The following is a 16,882-nucleotide window of genomic DNA, read 5'->3' on the forward strand; positions in this document are numbered from 1 at the left end:
GTCTTTATGTTTTCATCTGTGTGGCTGCTCGGTTGGGGGACGCTGAAACATTTCTGTGGATCAACCTTTGTACTGCACTGGAAATAGCTGCTTTTGTTTGTTTGTTGGGACAGAGGCTTAAAGCACTCAGTGATGAGTGATCTTTGGAAAGAAGGATTGGTTGCTCGCCTGGACCTGAGTTGTTTTTAAACACCTGAAGAATATTGTCTAAAATTAACAATGAATTAAAGCCCAACGCTGGCATATCCACTGGCTCACTAAGTGACAAGCTGTTCACATTAGGCTTCCTTCATCCTCTCAGCACAGTGAGTTTGCTTTGAAAATTACTGTGGCCTTAGTTCTCCACATACCTGAAACTTTCATGGTAGAAAATGGTGAGGTTAATGAAAGCTTCAGTGTCTTGTATTCGTTATGAAAAGCCGCAAGTACTCTATGGGATACAAGCTGTGTGAAATCGGCCCTCATTTAAGTATTTAAACCACTTATTTGGATGAATGGCAACTCGTATTAAATATGTTTCTGCTTCTGTTGACCTCTTCAAATTTATTTAAGGTAATACTCCAAAGCACTTCTCAGCTTGGTCACTGCTTTTCATGTGACTGTCACTTCTGTTTTAGCTATTCACACTCTGGAGAAACTTCAACTGAAACATTTTTGGGTTTCACCTGAGCAAAAACCCAAAGACGGTTCATTTCTCAATGTAAAGTTCGCTGTAGTTCTTCTGTTATTTGCTTTTTGCACGGTTCAGTCACTCAATTTAAGACCTCATTCTTAAAAATTTTCTTCCCTCCACCATTGTGTTAACACTTCATCAATAACAAAGCTGTGATTCTTTCAAGGTAATATATTTCAAGGCTTTTGTATCCTGTTGTGAAAGAGTTGTTACAGCATGTGGGATCAAGTTGGATTACCTGCCTCGTATTTTATAGCATTCTGTTTCTTCCTTTTTCCCACTCTTGGCATTCAGGCGTAGTTAATTTGAATTCTCTGTCAAGCTCACACTTAGCAAAATGAGATGTAACATTACATCTCATGTCTCCTGTTATAGACATATATGATAAAGCACACCTTGCACTTGGGTAGTACCTCCCATTTGCAGATGTAAGCACAGTTTATCAATTATTAACACGAAGAGCCTTTTAGAAATATTACTGAAACTTTGCCAAGAGTTGGATTGCAGCCTAGGGTGTTTGTATCCCAGTCTTGTCATCTTGCCACACAACCTGTTAGATTATGCTGTGCTTCACTTTAATTGTTAAACTTTATCAGTTGTGCCTGTTGTGTATTTTAAATGCAGGAAAGTAAAGAAATCTGTATGCAGTTCCTCTTGTTGTGCAGTCCTCTTGCCTGTGCAAATGGCACAGGGCTGGTATCAAACACTACAGAGGAGAGCATAAGGATGGGGCAGGGACACAGAAATCACTTTCTTTTGAGCTTCCTGAACCAACAGGGGTTCCTTTATCAGCTCTTATTTGGTTACTTCTTTCAATCTGTTTAATAGCTCTGAACCTGTGAACACAACCTTTCATTTCCACAATGTTCTCAAAGCTGTGACTTACACAATTAAGCTGTGCATGTCCTGAGAAATTCCTTTTTCTGTTTTAAATTTTGTATTCGGTTATTTAATTTAGAATCTGGTTCTCGTCCGTGAGAAGTTATAAATGATCCATCTTCCTATTTTAGGCAGTTGGTGGCTTTTATAGGTCTTGTACTATTTCTCTTCTGCATGCTCTTTTACCTTTTAACCATCATCACATGGAATAGTCCTAGTCTCTTGAATCTGCCCTGATGAAAAAGGTGGAAAGTCACTGTAAAAGTTCTCTGCTTTTTCTTTTTGTCCTTTTCTAGTTCTGCTGTCTTATTTTAAAGAATGGAGTCAGGCAGTGCATGCTGTCCCCAGGATGTTTGCTTAGAGAGGTGGTGGATGCCCCATCCTTGGAGACACCCAAGGTTAGGCTGGAGCACCTGATGGAGCTGTGGATGTCCCTGTTCACTGCAGGGCAGTTGGACTGGATGGCCTTTAGGGGTCACAGAACCGCACGGGTTGGAAAGGACCTCCAGAGATCATCGAGTCCAACCCCCCTGCCAAAGCAGGTTCCCTACACCAGGTCACACAAGCAGGTGTCCAGGAGGGTCTTGGACATCTCCAGAGAAGGAGACTCCACAGCCTCCCTGGGCAGCCTGTTCCAGTGCTCCATCACCCTCACCGTAAAGAAGTTCTTGCACACGTTTGTGCAGAACTTCCTATGCTGCAGTTTCCAGCCATTTCCCCTTGTCCTGTCTCCACACACTGCTGAAAGGAGACTGGCCTTGCCACTCTGCCCCCCACACCTTAGATATTTATAGACCTGAATCAGGTCCCCTCTCAGTCGTCTTTTCTCAAGGCTGAACAGACCCAGTTCACTCAGCCTTTCTTCATAGGAGAGATGCTCCAGGCCCTTCACCGTCTTCGTGGCCCTCCGCTGGACTCTTTCCAAGAGATCCCTGTCTTTTTTGTACTGGGGAGCCCAGAACTGGACGCAGTACTCCAGATGAGGCCTTACCAGGGCAGAGTAGAGGGGGAGGATCACCTCCCTCGACCAGCTGGCCACGCTCTTTTTAATGCACCCCAGGATGCCATTGGCCCTCTTGGCCACAAGGGCACACTGCTGGCTCATGGCCAACCTGTCGTCCACCAGGACACCCAGGTCCCTCTCCGCAGAGCTCCCCTCCAGCAGCTCATCCCCCAGCCTGTACTGGTGCATGCAATTATTCCTCCCCAGATGCAAGACTCTACACTTGCTTTTGTTAAACCTGATCTGGTTTCTTATTGCCTAGCTCTCCAGCCTGTGCAGGTCTTGCTGAATGGCAGCACAGCCTTCAGGCGTGTCAGCCAATCCTCCCAACTTCGTATCATCAGCAAACTTGCTGAGGGTGGCCACTATCCTCTCATCAAGATCAGAGATGAAGGGTCCCTTCCAACTCAAATGATTCTAATGATTTTTAATGTACTGTTTCCTTCTGTGAATACCAGTGAACATCTCAGTTGGTATTTCTTTAGACATGTATGTAAAAACTCATTAATCTACTCACACAGAATATGGCTTTTGAGTACGAGAGTATGACTAGCGCATGGCTTATCACTGTGAATAAATACTTCTCTTGGTTTTGTCCAAGTGTGTTACTTTGCACTTAGTAACACAATTTCTTCTGCATTTGTATTGGATGGCCACTGACTGCTGTGAGACCCTTTGCAGTTCTCTGAGTGCATACCAAAAGCTTGTCACCTAGGCATTCATTTCCACGTCCAGAAACTTTGTTAATGCATTGAAGTACCATTCCTGTGGGACTGCTGTGGTCACTGTAGCTGCTTTGGAAGCCCAGTGTTCCCTTCACTTTACTTCCTCTTCTCAGGCCAGTTGGTTCCTCATGAGAAGCCCTCTTTTCTTTTTAGCCAAAGGCAGCATCACTACTTCAAGGGTGTTTGAGAGAGATTGTCAAATGCTATTCTACAGTAACTCTTTGCTCTTTGAAGGTATCGGATTTTCCAGGCAGTGCTTTATTTTCAAATGCCACCTTAACACACTGTGTTGCATTTGTCTAGGTGTCTGTGAATTCTGTTCCTTCTGGCTCGCTCATTAAAAGGATTGCCACACTACCACAACTTCTCACTGTTTTTAGTTGTAGACTCACTAGTTTGTAATACATTAGCTTTTCTCTGAGATTTTGTGTTGGTGTCCTGGTTGCCACCTTCTGTTCCTGTGGTGCTGAGACCATCTGAGGTGATAAGTCCATAGTAACAGACCACAAGTTCTGTAATTAATTTTGTTTACTATTCTTAACTTCTTAACTGAATGCTGTCTAGTTTTATCTTTTCTTTCTGTTATTTTTTTCTATTGCAAAATCTATTCTATTTTCACTTTGTTTTGGGATGCTTCTTTTAACTTGTCACTTGCAAAGAAGTTTTGCCATAAGCTCTTCCATGAGCTAACAGGGAAAGAAGAAATATAAGCTGGACAATTATTTTTACTTTGTTTCTGTCTTTCTTAATTGTCTCACATTTCTGAGGGGGGCCCTTTGCTATAATGTTATCTGTGTAGCCCATTGCCTTTTTTTTATCCGTGTTACGTTGTATATTTTTCACAGAGGCTTTGCAGTTCAACATGTTCTTTGAACTCTCAGTACAGGATCATGAGAATGTTTCTTTAACCCATGCAGGTCCTGCTCAGGTTCCAATGATGTCCCCAAATGGTTCAGTGCCTACTATTTATGTGCCTCCTGGATATGCCCCACAGGTATGTCACTTTGTTTGATTCTTGTTTCATTTGTTTGCATGACAATTATATGGAAGCAGAACTGAAACAGCTAATTCAGTAAGTGAATGTGTCAAGTTTGAGTCACTGTGGTCAAGGAAATAAATAACAGGAGGTATCCAATAATATCTCTGGGAGCTTTTATGTGTGCCTTTCAGTTATATATTAACTACTTACATGAGAATAACAGGTACAGTTCCTTATTTAGTTCAGGATCCTAATGTACTGGCTCTCCTCTGAACATAAAATACAGTTCATGACCCAGATAGTTCATTGTGCTGAATTTGGGTTAGCAGATATTTTCTCTTGGCACCAATGTAATTTTATGTATGATCATAGCTCATGTCTGGGAATTTCTTTGGAGATTGGGAGTAAAGCAGTTCTGTTAGAAAAAAAAATGTAGCAAATGCTGAAAAAAAACTGTAAGTGTCCATTGAGAATAAGTCACCCTGTAACATGTTTCTCTGGTTTAACTTGAGATGGGACTCTGCTTTTGTCGCTGCTGTGGGATTCCTAATTTAAATGTCTGAAAACTAATTGTGAGCAAGGTAACCTCCACGTCCTTTAAAATAGATGAAAAGGACAATTCTTGCTTGTGTTTGCTATCATGCTGACATAGATGTATGGCCTTGTAGATGATCTCTCTTTCTCCCTCAGCTATAGAACAAGTGTAGGGTTAGTAGCTCAGATCTGGAAACCAGAGCAGATGAATGTCTCCCTCCACAGTGTCAATCTTTCTCACGATGTTCTGTTGTGACCAGTCTTCCTGTGACTGAATGTGTCCATGTGAAGAGAATATAATGCATAAAATGCAACAAAAAAATCCCCAGCGTCCAGGAGATGTTGCACACATTATCTGAGCTAGATGAAAAATTGTCATCTAGTAAAAGAATACGCTGTTAGGGTAGGCAGACTGGTTTGTGTGGTCCCCCTAGTTTTACCTCTGATCTGTTAGAGCTGGCTGATAAGTTGGTTCATACATCTTTCATAGCTGAATTCCAAAACAGTCAGAAGCAAAATGAATTGAAAACAATGAAAGTCCATTTATCTTTAAGTCATAGCAAAAAGGCTTGGTTCCTAACTCATTTTTAAATAATAAGAAGAATTTTTGAACCCAGAAATGAAGCTTTACTATATTCCTCGGGTAGTTCATTTCAGTTGATGAAGTACTTAATGCTTGAAAAGCCGTGTGACCTGTGACAATCTGAATTATTTTTATGAGGTGTTTATCTCCCCATAGGCCAGCTTGCCACAGTCAGGCTGAAGGACAAGGTTTCACTGGGACATGCTTGTTAGCCTTTCGTTGGAGCTTGTTATACCAGCAGGTGTTGTGCTGGCGCAGCCCTCTGACTTCTGAGCTGAGTGCAGGTAGAATAAGCCCTTGTCTGCTGTTTTCATCTAAGTGTCAGAGTCCAGGAAAACCTGTAGTTTCTAAGGTTTCTGAAGCATTTACTGCTGATAAAGCGTGCCAGCTGTTGTGGTTTATGTTGGAAGTTTCTGTGACAAGAAAGAAGATTTGATAGAGGTTTTGCAAACAGCAAAAACTGCTGCAGTTGAGTTATTCTTTACTTAATGCACCCCCAGCAATATAGTTTCCATGATTTCTTCAGACCTAATGTACTTTTAAGTCTGTAACTGCAGATATAATTTGAGAGCTATTGGAAGCCTAAAGCCATCGGTGTGGAAGAACAGCTTTAGCATTTTGTCTACACATTTTCATTTAGTTCTGTTCTACCTCCGCTTGCTTCAACTTCTCTTTGGCTCTGACACAATGTAGTGCCCTCTGTTAGAAGCTGAAGACAGCAATAGAATAAAATGTGTTTATTTTTCTCATGTCACATAAATAAAAGGTATTTCATGAGTTGGTTTACTTCTCCCTTCCTTTTCTATTGGAACTGGAGTTCTAGAACTCGGAAAGAAAGCGCATACATCATTATTCATCTTCTCCAAGCTGTCTGTATTAAGTGCCTGTAGTGAATTTCCCAGTGATGTTTGGTTGTCAAACAAGCCTATGCCAGAACTGTATGTTTTGCTGGTACATTTAGGATAACAGCTTATTATTTAACTTAAGATGACATATTTGACGTGATGCTTTTTTTTTACACACTTTGCTGGGAGACTGCAGTTGCGTTGATGTTGGATGCAGAGGCAAAGTTACAGACATAGCTTAAGGTCCCTGCTGCCATGAATTGGGTATCTGTTTCTGAGTTACTTAGTTTATAATCTGTTTGTTTCCTTGGATCTGCTGATAGTCTTAAGTAGCCTGTTTTTAAACCAGATCTGCAGATGAGTTTGTGATAAATCGGAATTTTTTTGTGTAAACAAAAGGGTCTCAAATGATGAAAACTACATTTCAGTGTTTAGAGAACATAGTTGGAAAGCAGCAGTTGTAGTTGCATTTCCTGCTGTTACCATGTCCTGCCTTTAGGTACCATTCAGCTATCATTGCACAGATACGACGAGCATTGTCTTTGCAATATTACCCTTTCCCAGTAAGAGGCAGTTTCTATATAGTGAAAATAATGAACCTACAAAAAAAACCAACCGCATGGTATTTGTGTGTTCACTTAGATTGTTTGTATTAATTTCCAGCTCCATTTACATAAGTGGGATCAGTTCCATTGCATACACATTTTTGTCTTCTCAATGTTATTGTTTATATATAAAAATCTTTGTTCTGCGTTACACCAGAACCATACAGCCATGTCTACATCATTTTTTTTTTCTTGCTACAGTTGGAAAGCCTTAAAACAATTTCCTAGACCGTCCTCACTTACTCTGCATTGGTGCAGCTAGCAGGATGATTTGGGAATGTGCAAATTAGATTGCTGTCAGAGGAAATAAAACTAGGAATTCCATTCCAGACGAGTACCAGATGCACACTAACCTCTAATGATAAAATGGCAAAAACAACGTTTGATCCTTCAGGCAGCTTTCTGTCATGGGCACAGTTCAAGTATGTATACCAGGGCATGGGGCTAGAGCTACCCAGGCATAACTCTGTTAAGCTCAAACAGTGGATGTCAAAGCAGCTTGGCACCAAGTGCTTTGATCTTCTGGTCTGTTCCTATTGCCCCAGATTACTCACTGGTGTACATGTACATGTTCCACCCAACTCCAAATACCAAAGTGAAAATATTAAGTGAAAACCTAGAGCATAAGGTTGCTTTATTCCCTGTTTTTGAGTGTAGTCATGATATTCTAGATTCCTTCCTTACTGTCCTAATTTGCTGGATGAACATTTATCCAGAAGCTTCCCTTGCAGTCCTCATATGGCATTGTTTTGCAGCGTCTTACTAGGAACTGGAGAACAGTGTATTCATTGGGATCCCAGGTGCTAAGGCTGTTAACCCCACAATGTATGTGAGACAAATCATGCCAGGACCATCTCTGGGTATTACCAACAGTCATATTTATTTGTAAATTTACTACTAGCAATACAAACTTGTAGAGAGGGTCACAATGGCAGTGTTTTCTATCTGTGGCGTGCTTCAGTGAGTGACCCCATTACTAACCCTTATCTAGGGATGATCATTTTCTGCTTCAGTACTTCTACAGTATCTGTCTTTACCTGTGTGAGACACACTCCCACGTATGCTATGTGTACTGTACACAGAAATCCTCAGCTCCCTGCATCTTACATGTCTGCATTTACCCTCATGATGAGATTGAACTTCTGGCAGCATGGCTCAGGGCAGAAGGCTCTTCTGTCACATCTCTTGTTTGCCAGGGTGATTTTTATGTAGCAAACAGAGGCTGCCATCTTTTTTTTTCACAGAGTCAGGATGCAAGATAATTTAACAGAGAAAAAACAACTTACTTTAAACTACATTGAGTTCTAAAGGAGTGAGAGGGCTGACTGCTATCCTGCTAGGTATTTTTTGCTTTAACAGCTTGGTGCAGACTGAGGCTGCTACATACTGACAAGAGGTATCCCACATTAACGGTGGAGGACTGTGTTGGACGTGTAGCAAAGACCAGGCACTGTTATGCCTTTTTCTCTCCACTTAGGCTGTGTGAAGTCCATCTGTCTATCAGATCACTTGCAGGGAGCCATCTACTTGTTACACTGTAGAGCAAACCCTAGGAGCAGTGTAGCATACACTGTGCATGAATGAGGATGGAAACAGGGCACTGGGGACAAGCTAGGTTAATGCCAGGAGTATATCTAGTTGTTTGTAAGACCTTATTCCAGGCTGGGTGTGGCTCTGGGCAGCCTGGTCTGGTGGTTGGTGACCCTGCACATAGCAGGGGGATTGAAACTAGATGATCATTTTCAATCCAGACCATTCTGTGATTCTGTGATTATTGCTTTATTCACTCTTTGCTCGTTACTAAGCTCTTGTCTTTGTGCACGGTCTCTCACTGTACAGGTTATTGAGGATAACGGTGTTCGAAGGGTTGTGGTGGTTCCCCAGGCTCCAGAATTTCATCCTGGTGGTCACGCAGTGATACACAGGCCTCCTCATCCTCCACTGCCTGGCTTCCTTCCTCTCCCAGCCATGATCCCTCCTCCACCACGTCATATCTACTCACCAGTGACCGGGGCCGGTGACATGGCGACGCAGTACATTCCACAGTATCACACGTCCCAAATGTATGGGGATCTGGGTATGTAGCTTATAAAGAATTGCAACTTCTGTCAAAGGAAATGGTGCTGTACTGGCTTCCGAAATCTGTGATGTAGATGTATGTGCTTTATCAGGCAGATAAGACTATATCTTGAATGGGAGCTGTACAAAAACATTTATGAAGATGCCAGTCTTTTTGCTGAAACTTACTATTTCATAAGAAGTTCTTTTCACTTATTTGACTTGTCTGTTCAGTTACCAATTAAATATCCTGATTATTTTTTCTGTGCAGCATTATATGTAGGACTGACCTTTTCCAAAGCCATGTTCTCACTTAGTCTCTCGGTAGGGCTGCAGCAATGCCTCAGTTTAGCCTGTACAGATCCAGTGTACTTACACGTTAGCCATGCTATCTTCAGTTGCCCTGTTCTTCAGAGGTTTCTGGTTTTCCTGCATTTCTGCAGAAACACGATTAAAGCAATAGAGGTCTAGTTGCGTTCTCAAACTTAAAACTTCTATATTTTTTGTATTCAGCATTAGAGCAAGTTTCCCACCTTGTAATCAAGTACTTATAGGAGGACTGTGTTAACTTTATTCTGCACCTTACAGCTCACAAAAGAATATAGAAACATTTTAATTTTTAAGTGGAAAAATGGAGAATGAAAGATTATGCTTTTTCCTCTAACAGGTCATTAAGATCCAATTACTGTGCATAATTTTACTTGCTGGACAGCTCAGTTTTATGGTAGGAATATAGATGTAATTTTGCACACAAGCATACGCTTAACTCACGTGGCATTTTTAAATTGATTTTTGATTACATTGTGTTGTGATTTATTTGCTTGTTTAACTTTCATTTAGATACCCTGCCTGCACATGGAAGAGCCAACTTTAGAGATGAAAGGTCTAGTAAAACATATGAAAGGTTACAAAAAAAATTGAAAGACCGGCATGGAACTCAGAAGGATAAATTAAATAGTCCTCCATCATCTCCTCAGAAATGTCCTTCTCCTACAAGTGAACCTAATGGACTTACAAAAGGACAGGACACAGCTGGTATAAGCACAGGTTCTACCAAAAGCAAGTCAGTGGGTAAAGGAAAAAGCAATTCTCAGACAGACATAGAAGTAGAAGGTAAGTGTTAATAAAATATATATGTAGCATATACTTTTAAAGTATTTTTTGTGTATGTATATATATATATTGCTATATATACTAGTCCAGTGACTGGCTGAGCACATAATTTGTAAGTTCAACACCATGCTTTGACAGTCTTGGGTAGTAGCCTATAACTGCACTGACTTACATGGAATGGAGTTAAGAGTGAGCAGCCTGCTCCTCTTGTTGAAACGATGTACCTAAAAGAGCAAAACTACTGCTGTGCAAGTCTCTGTAGATTTGGGCAGATTTTATTAGTTATACCTCTTAATTCTGTGTAAATAAAAGTCTTGTGTTCTGCTGCCAAAGTTACTGTTGCTTTAGCTTTGAGGAGCAACTGAATACTGATGGCCTGTCCGATACTGCAGAGAACATGGAAAGAACCATAAATGTGATCAGGAGATCTACACTGAACTTGTTAAAGGAGGAATATTTTATGGAAAAAGAATTGTTGTTCTATGAAATTCACATGATGTGTGTCTCTACCACTTCACTATAGGAGGACTTTTGTAGAAAAGTAGTCTTCACACTTGTCCTTGTGACTTCATATTTTTCTTACGTAGTGCATTTATTATTAAAACAGACTTTGCCAAGGCAACATTTTGTCAACAGTTTTTTGCAAACATTGATTTGAAAGATGGAAATGCCCATTTTCCAGGTTGTTTTGTTTCTGATTTAACAAGGCTTTTTGGAAAATGATGTACTGTAACTTAGACTTGTTCTAAAGAAGCAGAAATTGGAAATGTGATCAGTTTCAACAGCATAAGCGATCTTAGAAATATAAAGTTGCAAATGGTTTAAACCTGATTTTTTTTAAAAGATTTTTTAACATTTGTTTTCCTTTTTTAAAAAAAAACACTTTAGTTTAATGGAGGCTTTTAAGTGCATTAAAAGTGTCTGTCTGCTCCTCCAAAGTAGCACGTGTAGTATGTGCACTTAATACTATTGAGATGATCATATTTTTGTACATTGCAAGAGAAAGCACATACAGACATTTTCTACAGACTTACTCAGTGCTCTGTAAAATTCAGATATGCCTTCAGCTGAAGCAGAACACCTTAAGTCTTTTCACTGAGGTGTAGCTGATGGTTCAGTTGAGGTTTATCACTCTGTAGTTGATGGAGGCCAACAGCATTACCAGCAGTCCTCCAGGTGATGAACAGTAAGATATTTTAAACTACTGTAACTTGTCTCTATCTAAACAGAAATCTGCAGGAAGTATGTCAGCCATGAGGTTAAATTCTCCAGAGCAGTAGTTTCAAGTTATACACTGGTAAAAGATAACCATCTTTTCTGTATTCTTTTAAATTGTAGAACAGATTTAGAATTAAAATGAACAATAACTATGGGAGCTCTTTTAGTTTTATGTTGCCCTAAATGAATGCAAGTTGACGTGGCTTTGTTTTATACATACTTGAGTCTATATGCAGTTGTTGAAGAGCTGTTTCAATAGAAAGTCACTGAACAATGATTCATGGGTACTTTGTTTGCTTTGATTTTGTTTTTCAAGAAAAGAATGAAGAAACAAAAGCACTTGAAGCACTTCTTTCTAATATAGCCAAGCCAGTGGTAAGTAGTTACAGCTTTCTATAAGATTGGAGTGTATCTGTTGCAATATTATACAGTGATACCTCCTTTTCTGCATCCAAATTCAGTTCTTCAGTTCTCAGCATTAATAAAAACTCATTTAACTTTCACTGATTGAAATGTAAATGACCAAAGTTATTTTTAATACGTTAACATTTATGAAGCCAGAATTGTCTCAATACTTAATATGTGGAATTCTTTTCATTACAGTCATCCCTTAAGTACTCATATGCATAGATAAGATCCCCCTTGAGCCTTCTCTTCTCTAGGCTAAACAGTTCCTCTTGCCTAGTGCTGGGACCAGAGGCAATGGGCACAAACTGGAGCATACGAGGTTCTCTCTGAACACCAGGAGCCCTTCTGCATTGGCACAGGCTGCCCAGAGGCTGTGAGGTCTCCTCCTTGGGGATCTCCCAGAGCCACTTGGACGTGGCCCTGGGCACCCTGCTCTGGGTGTCCCTGCTGGGACAGGGCTGGAGCAGAGGGACCCAGAGGGCCCTGAAACCCCAAATATTCTGTGGTTCTGTGGTGCTGCAAGAGCTGAGCAGGGATAAATAACTACAGTCCTAAATGCTCAGAGTCCTGCTGTGTCCAGGCGTCAGATTGAGACAGTATTTCTTTGCTGCCCCTGTGTCAAATTCTGTAAGAAGGCTGCTACCAGGATTAAGATAGTAGCTGTAACAGTCAAGTTCAAGAGCACTGAACAACATGTCCTTGGAGACCAGAACTGGTGGAGGAGCAATAAGAAGAATTTTTGGAGAGTAAAATGGGACTGGAAAGAAAGTTTATGAAGAATGAGGTGTGAATGGAGAAAGAAAGTGAGGAGCAGATACAGCTCTTGGCAAGGAGTACAGATCCAAAGGACAATCAAGGCTGAGGGATCCTAAAATAGATGAGGAATCTGACTTCAGAAATTGAGTCAAGAAGCGAATAGAATTGTGGGCGTGAACTATTGAAAGGACAGATGGCTTTTCTGTTTGTTATTTTTACAAGCAGATTGATAATGGAAGGGTTGTGGGAGTCTGAATGAGAGTGGAGGGGATGATGGGCAGTAGCAGGAGGCTGAAACTCCCTAAGAAGGATGAAGATCATAGAGTCGTAGAATAGCTTGGGTTGGAAGGGACCCCAAGGATGATTAAGTTGCAACCCCCCTGCCACAGGCAGGGCCATCAGCCTCCAGATCTGGCATTAGATCAGGCTGCCCAGAGCCCCATCTGACACCTTCAGGAACGGAGCATCCACAGCCTCTCTGGGCAGCCTGTTCCAGCAGCTCACCACTCTCTCTGTAAAGAGCTTAGATTTGTGAGACAGGGGCACCAGAATTTAAAAAGAAGACTAAAGGGAAGAAGAATGGTATGGAATAAATGAATGAGTACAGATTGGAATGAAGAACCAATGGTTAGGAACAAACTTCAGAAAGTTGCCAAAAAAAAATCAGGAAAGTTTATGGCTGTGAGGAATGAACATAGGTCTGTATCTGCTAGCATTAAGTTTTGCCCAGGACCTGGGATGAAATCCAGCTTTCCTAAACCTCATCATCTTTCTGACAGCAGGAACTTGAGAAATACAGCAGCAGAGGTTTTATTTTGCAGCCTGTTATCTCGGTGCCCAGCTGTGCATTTAATCTTCATACATGATACTAAATGCCAGTTGCTATCACTATGTTACATCAAGCAGTGGACACTTGTGCAAGACTTTTGCTTTTGAGTGTTACATTTTAGGAAGATATGCATCAAAATAGTGTCAGAAAAATTATATTCTATTTTCAAAGTGAAACAGAGAAGATTTAGTGTTAATGATGGGCCGTTGATTACAATAGCTTTTTTTTTTTTTGACATGGTAACATGCTGTTTTTTTCTGCATGGACCCTGCTATTCATAGTACAAATAGATCTGCTTTGTTAAGGGATCAGGACTGTGCAGGCTGTGTAAAGGGACTGGTGCCTTAGACCCCTTTTGACTGTTGTTGAGAGTCTCTTAGAAAAACACGTGCCTAGTCTAACCACGTCGGAATGGATCAGAAGCAAATTTTACTGCAGGGTTAACTTACTGTAAGATAGTGCTAGCCCTTGGGCACACAAGGCAACAGTGTTCTCAGTAGCCTCACATCATGGGTGTGAGCTGTGACCTTAGCTCCCAAAGAATGTGGATGATGCTTTCTATTCTGACTGAAGTGAAGGGCCTAGTTTTCTAGAAAACATATATGCACAGTCTTCTGCCCAGTGGTCAGGGCATACAGGATGCCATCCAAGTCAGGAATGTCAGCAGTGACTGCATTGCCATGGGGAGTGACAGTTGAACATGCTAGGGCAGTTAGAGTGAGGCAGTGAGAAGTGTATTAAACAAGTGTAACATGAGCAGTGCTGGCAGAGGACATAGAAAAAAAGCAACAGTGTCCCAGTGCGTCTCTGTCTCGTTTCCTTTTGCTTCCTTCCACTCAGAATATTCATCCGTCCATCCCCTATAGGCAAGCAGGACTAGTTTCACTGTTTCCCCCCCACCCATGACCCTTCTTGAATTTCACTGCATTCACTGCACAGCTGTGTGCCTGCAGGTGCTCTCTTTGCAGAAGACCTTTTAGCAGGAGATCACAGGCCTAGGCAGCAGTAATCTGCTACGAGCCAAAGAGCACACAAGCAAAAAGCCAGATTTGCAGCAATCACAGCAGCTTACTGTTTGTGAAGGCCAAGGACAGTTAGGGCTGTGCATAAGTGGAAGGCTAGCCAATGTTGCACCTAGGGGAATGCGATGAGATGAGAGGAAGGGAGATTGTATTCCGTACTCAGGCCTTGCATGATCAGAAGCAAGCCTCCCACAGTTTCTCCAAGGAAATACTGTCCTTGTCTCCCACAAGTGAACAGGGAGATTGTTCTTCTACACCTTCTGATTGTAGTTATCATCAGAAATATTTCTGTAGGTTTTTATTAATGTTTTTCTCATATATGGGGATTCTTGGTTTTCTTGATGCATCATAAGCTCCTGTTTCCTTGTTGAACTTCAGTGCTAGCACAGGGAATACCAGGTACCAGCTGTGATGGCAGTCAGATGATCAGATGGTCATGCAGGTGCTGCTCAGTACAGTGTCCACTGCATCATATCCTCCTTTAGGAGACCTGGAGTGCTGGGCTTCCCCATGTCTCAGTGTGCTCCATGGTGAGTTTTTATTTAATGCATCTCTTGTCAGTCCTGTGCATTATGAGGCACATAAGCCTTGCTGCTTCCGGACTCCCTGTTTTTTTATGAACTATATTGACTCCTCAGCATTCAAGCAGTCTGCACAGCCATCACGTTCACTAAGCAAGAGGCAAAAGAAGTACAAGAGAAGACGAGGGGAACTGAAAATACAAAAGCAAAGTGAAGAATGGATATTTAATGAGAAGAAGGGATAGTCACTCATGGTTTCTGGTTACATAGCATTATAAAGTGCTTGGGAGTACACACATGAGCTACAAAACGTAATGTTCTTTTAGAACATGATGCTGTTCACTTACCAGTTAAGTAGCTTGTGCAATCCAGCTGGCACATATTAAAACTGCTCTTTTTTTTTTTTTTTTAAACCAAATGGCACATCTTTAAAAAGGAGATTAACTCATCCAAGTTGGACTTCAAAAGAAGACATGCCCACCTCAATTTCCTCGGTGTTAGGGTCCAAGTATTACAATCTGCTTTTGAAGAAGCACAGAATGTTCAGAGCTGCAGCCAAAATCAACTGCAGTTGCTTGAATAAGTACACAAAGTAATTAGTAACATAACGTTTTTCAAATTTACTCCTGGGTGTCTCAGATTGGGCACCTAAGAGTAGTGAATTCTTCTGATTTTAATCTTTGTTCTTCAAAAATACTTTTTCCCTCCACATGTCACAGAGATAACTGAAAATATGCTGGTGTTCTGCGCTTGAGAGGTGGTGGGATTTTCTGAAACTCTTAGTGATTAGTTCCCATACTAAATCTCTGGCTAGTGTGAAAAAGTCAAGTATTGGGATATTTCTGATCATCAGGTATAAAGGACAATATTGAATAATTGCTTAATGAAGTAATTAGTAAATTACTGTCACAGCTTGAGCAGTTTTCTCCCAGATCCTCAGGTATATAGCCCTTACACTTATTTCTTAAGTAGCTCACTCCCCAGTGCTCTTCAGCATTGCTTGGTAGTTAGGTTTGGCTTCTTGCCACTGCTTGGTTTAACACGAGTGTACATCACAGAAGGGAACCAGTATGTGACCACCTGGTTTAAAGTTGACCATCCAGTTTCACTGGGCACCATCAACTGGACCCAGTGCCTTTGCTGCAAGCTGTTGATTTTCTAGTCCAGCTACAATGTTATATGGGGTGGATATGTATTTCTACCTCATGGCAAAAACAAGGTAGAAATAACTGTTGGATGCTTTCTTTCACAACTTTAACTTGTACATCCAGCAGAAATAGAACAGTGCCTGACTTGGAGCTTTCCTAATAGATTTCTTAAAATATCTTCTGTCTTTAATCCTGTTAGCTGTTTTTATTTCATTGAATCTCTTCTCTTATAAATTCTAATAAACTGTAGCTTATTTACAGTGTTTTCCTCCTTTTTTCCCTATATGCACATATGTATATGTGTAGGTACAAAAAAAATTGATAGAAGCTTTATTTTTAATACATACGCTGCTGCTTTTTATGCTTTAAGATATCCTTAATTCCCAATTTATCATAGAATCATAGAATGGCCTGGGTTGAAAAGGACCACACTGATCATCCAGTTTCAACCCCCTGCTATGTGCAGGGTCACCAACCAGCAGACCAGGCTGCCCAGAGCCACATCCAGCCTGGCCTTGAATGCCTCCAGGGATGGGGCATCCACAGCCTCCTTGGGCAACCTGTTCCAGTGCATCACCACCCTATGTGTGAAAATCTTCCTCCTGAATTCTGCAAATACTTTTTACTTTGCATTTCTGTTCATGCTGAATTACACTGGCTGTTGCATTTTAAACTTTGGCAAATTGGCCACAGCAAAGCTTCAGATCTTCATAGCATTGTTTATTCTCATACCCTGTTTACACAAAGTAAAACAACCAGAACAACCTACATGGTCACTGATTTTTAGCTTGGTGCATAATATAGTTTCATTGTGTTATAGTTACTGGGTGCAAAGTTGTCATCTATTGTTTTAGATGTCTTACAGAAGTTCTGTCTGTTTTCAGTTGACTAGCAAATATTTGCCCTGGATGAATAACTCAGGGTAACAACTTTTCTTCCAGAGACTTAAGAACAGGATTGCATATTCTTTCTTGCCTTTTGTT

At 41.0% G+C, this 16,882-nt stretch overlaps 1 protein-coding gene across 6 annotated transcripts in view; it reads left to right on the forward strand.

The window, feature by feature from the left end:
• The window catches only part of FNDC3A (fibronectin type III domain containing 3A), a 113,611-nt gene that overhangs the window by 60,754 nt on the left and 35,975 nt on the right, over nucleotides 1–16,882 (forward strand). For 5 of the 6 annotated variants that reach the window (XM_042838894.1, XM_042838893.1, XM_042838898.1 and 2 more), the window contains 4 exons: nucleotides 4,198–4,274; nucleotides 8,666–8,903; nucleotides 9,725–9,997; nucleotides 11,532–11,590. In XM_042838894.1, the coding sequence (XP_042694828.1) occupies nucleotides 4,198–4,274; nucleotides 8,666–8,903; nucleotides 9,725–9,997; nucleotides 11,532–11,590 (647 nt within the window). Of the gene's footprint in view, nucleotide 1; nucleotides 306–4,197; nucleotides 4,275–8,665; nucleotides 8,904–9,724; nucleotides 9,998–11,531; nucleotides 11,591–16,882 lie in introns of those variants that run through there. The other variant, XM_042838896.1, reaches the window with a different exon arrangement.

The sequence above is a fragment of the Centrocercus urophasianus genome, unplaced genomic scaffold (assembly GCF_019232065.1).
Source record: "Centrocercus urophasianus isolate 14NV4802_14NV808 unplaced genomic scaffold, USGS_Curo_1.0 seq_9, whole genome shotgun sequence".
Lineage (NCBI taxonomy): Eukaryota > Metazoa > Chordata > Aves > Galliformes > Phasianidae > Centrocercus > Centrocercus urophasianus.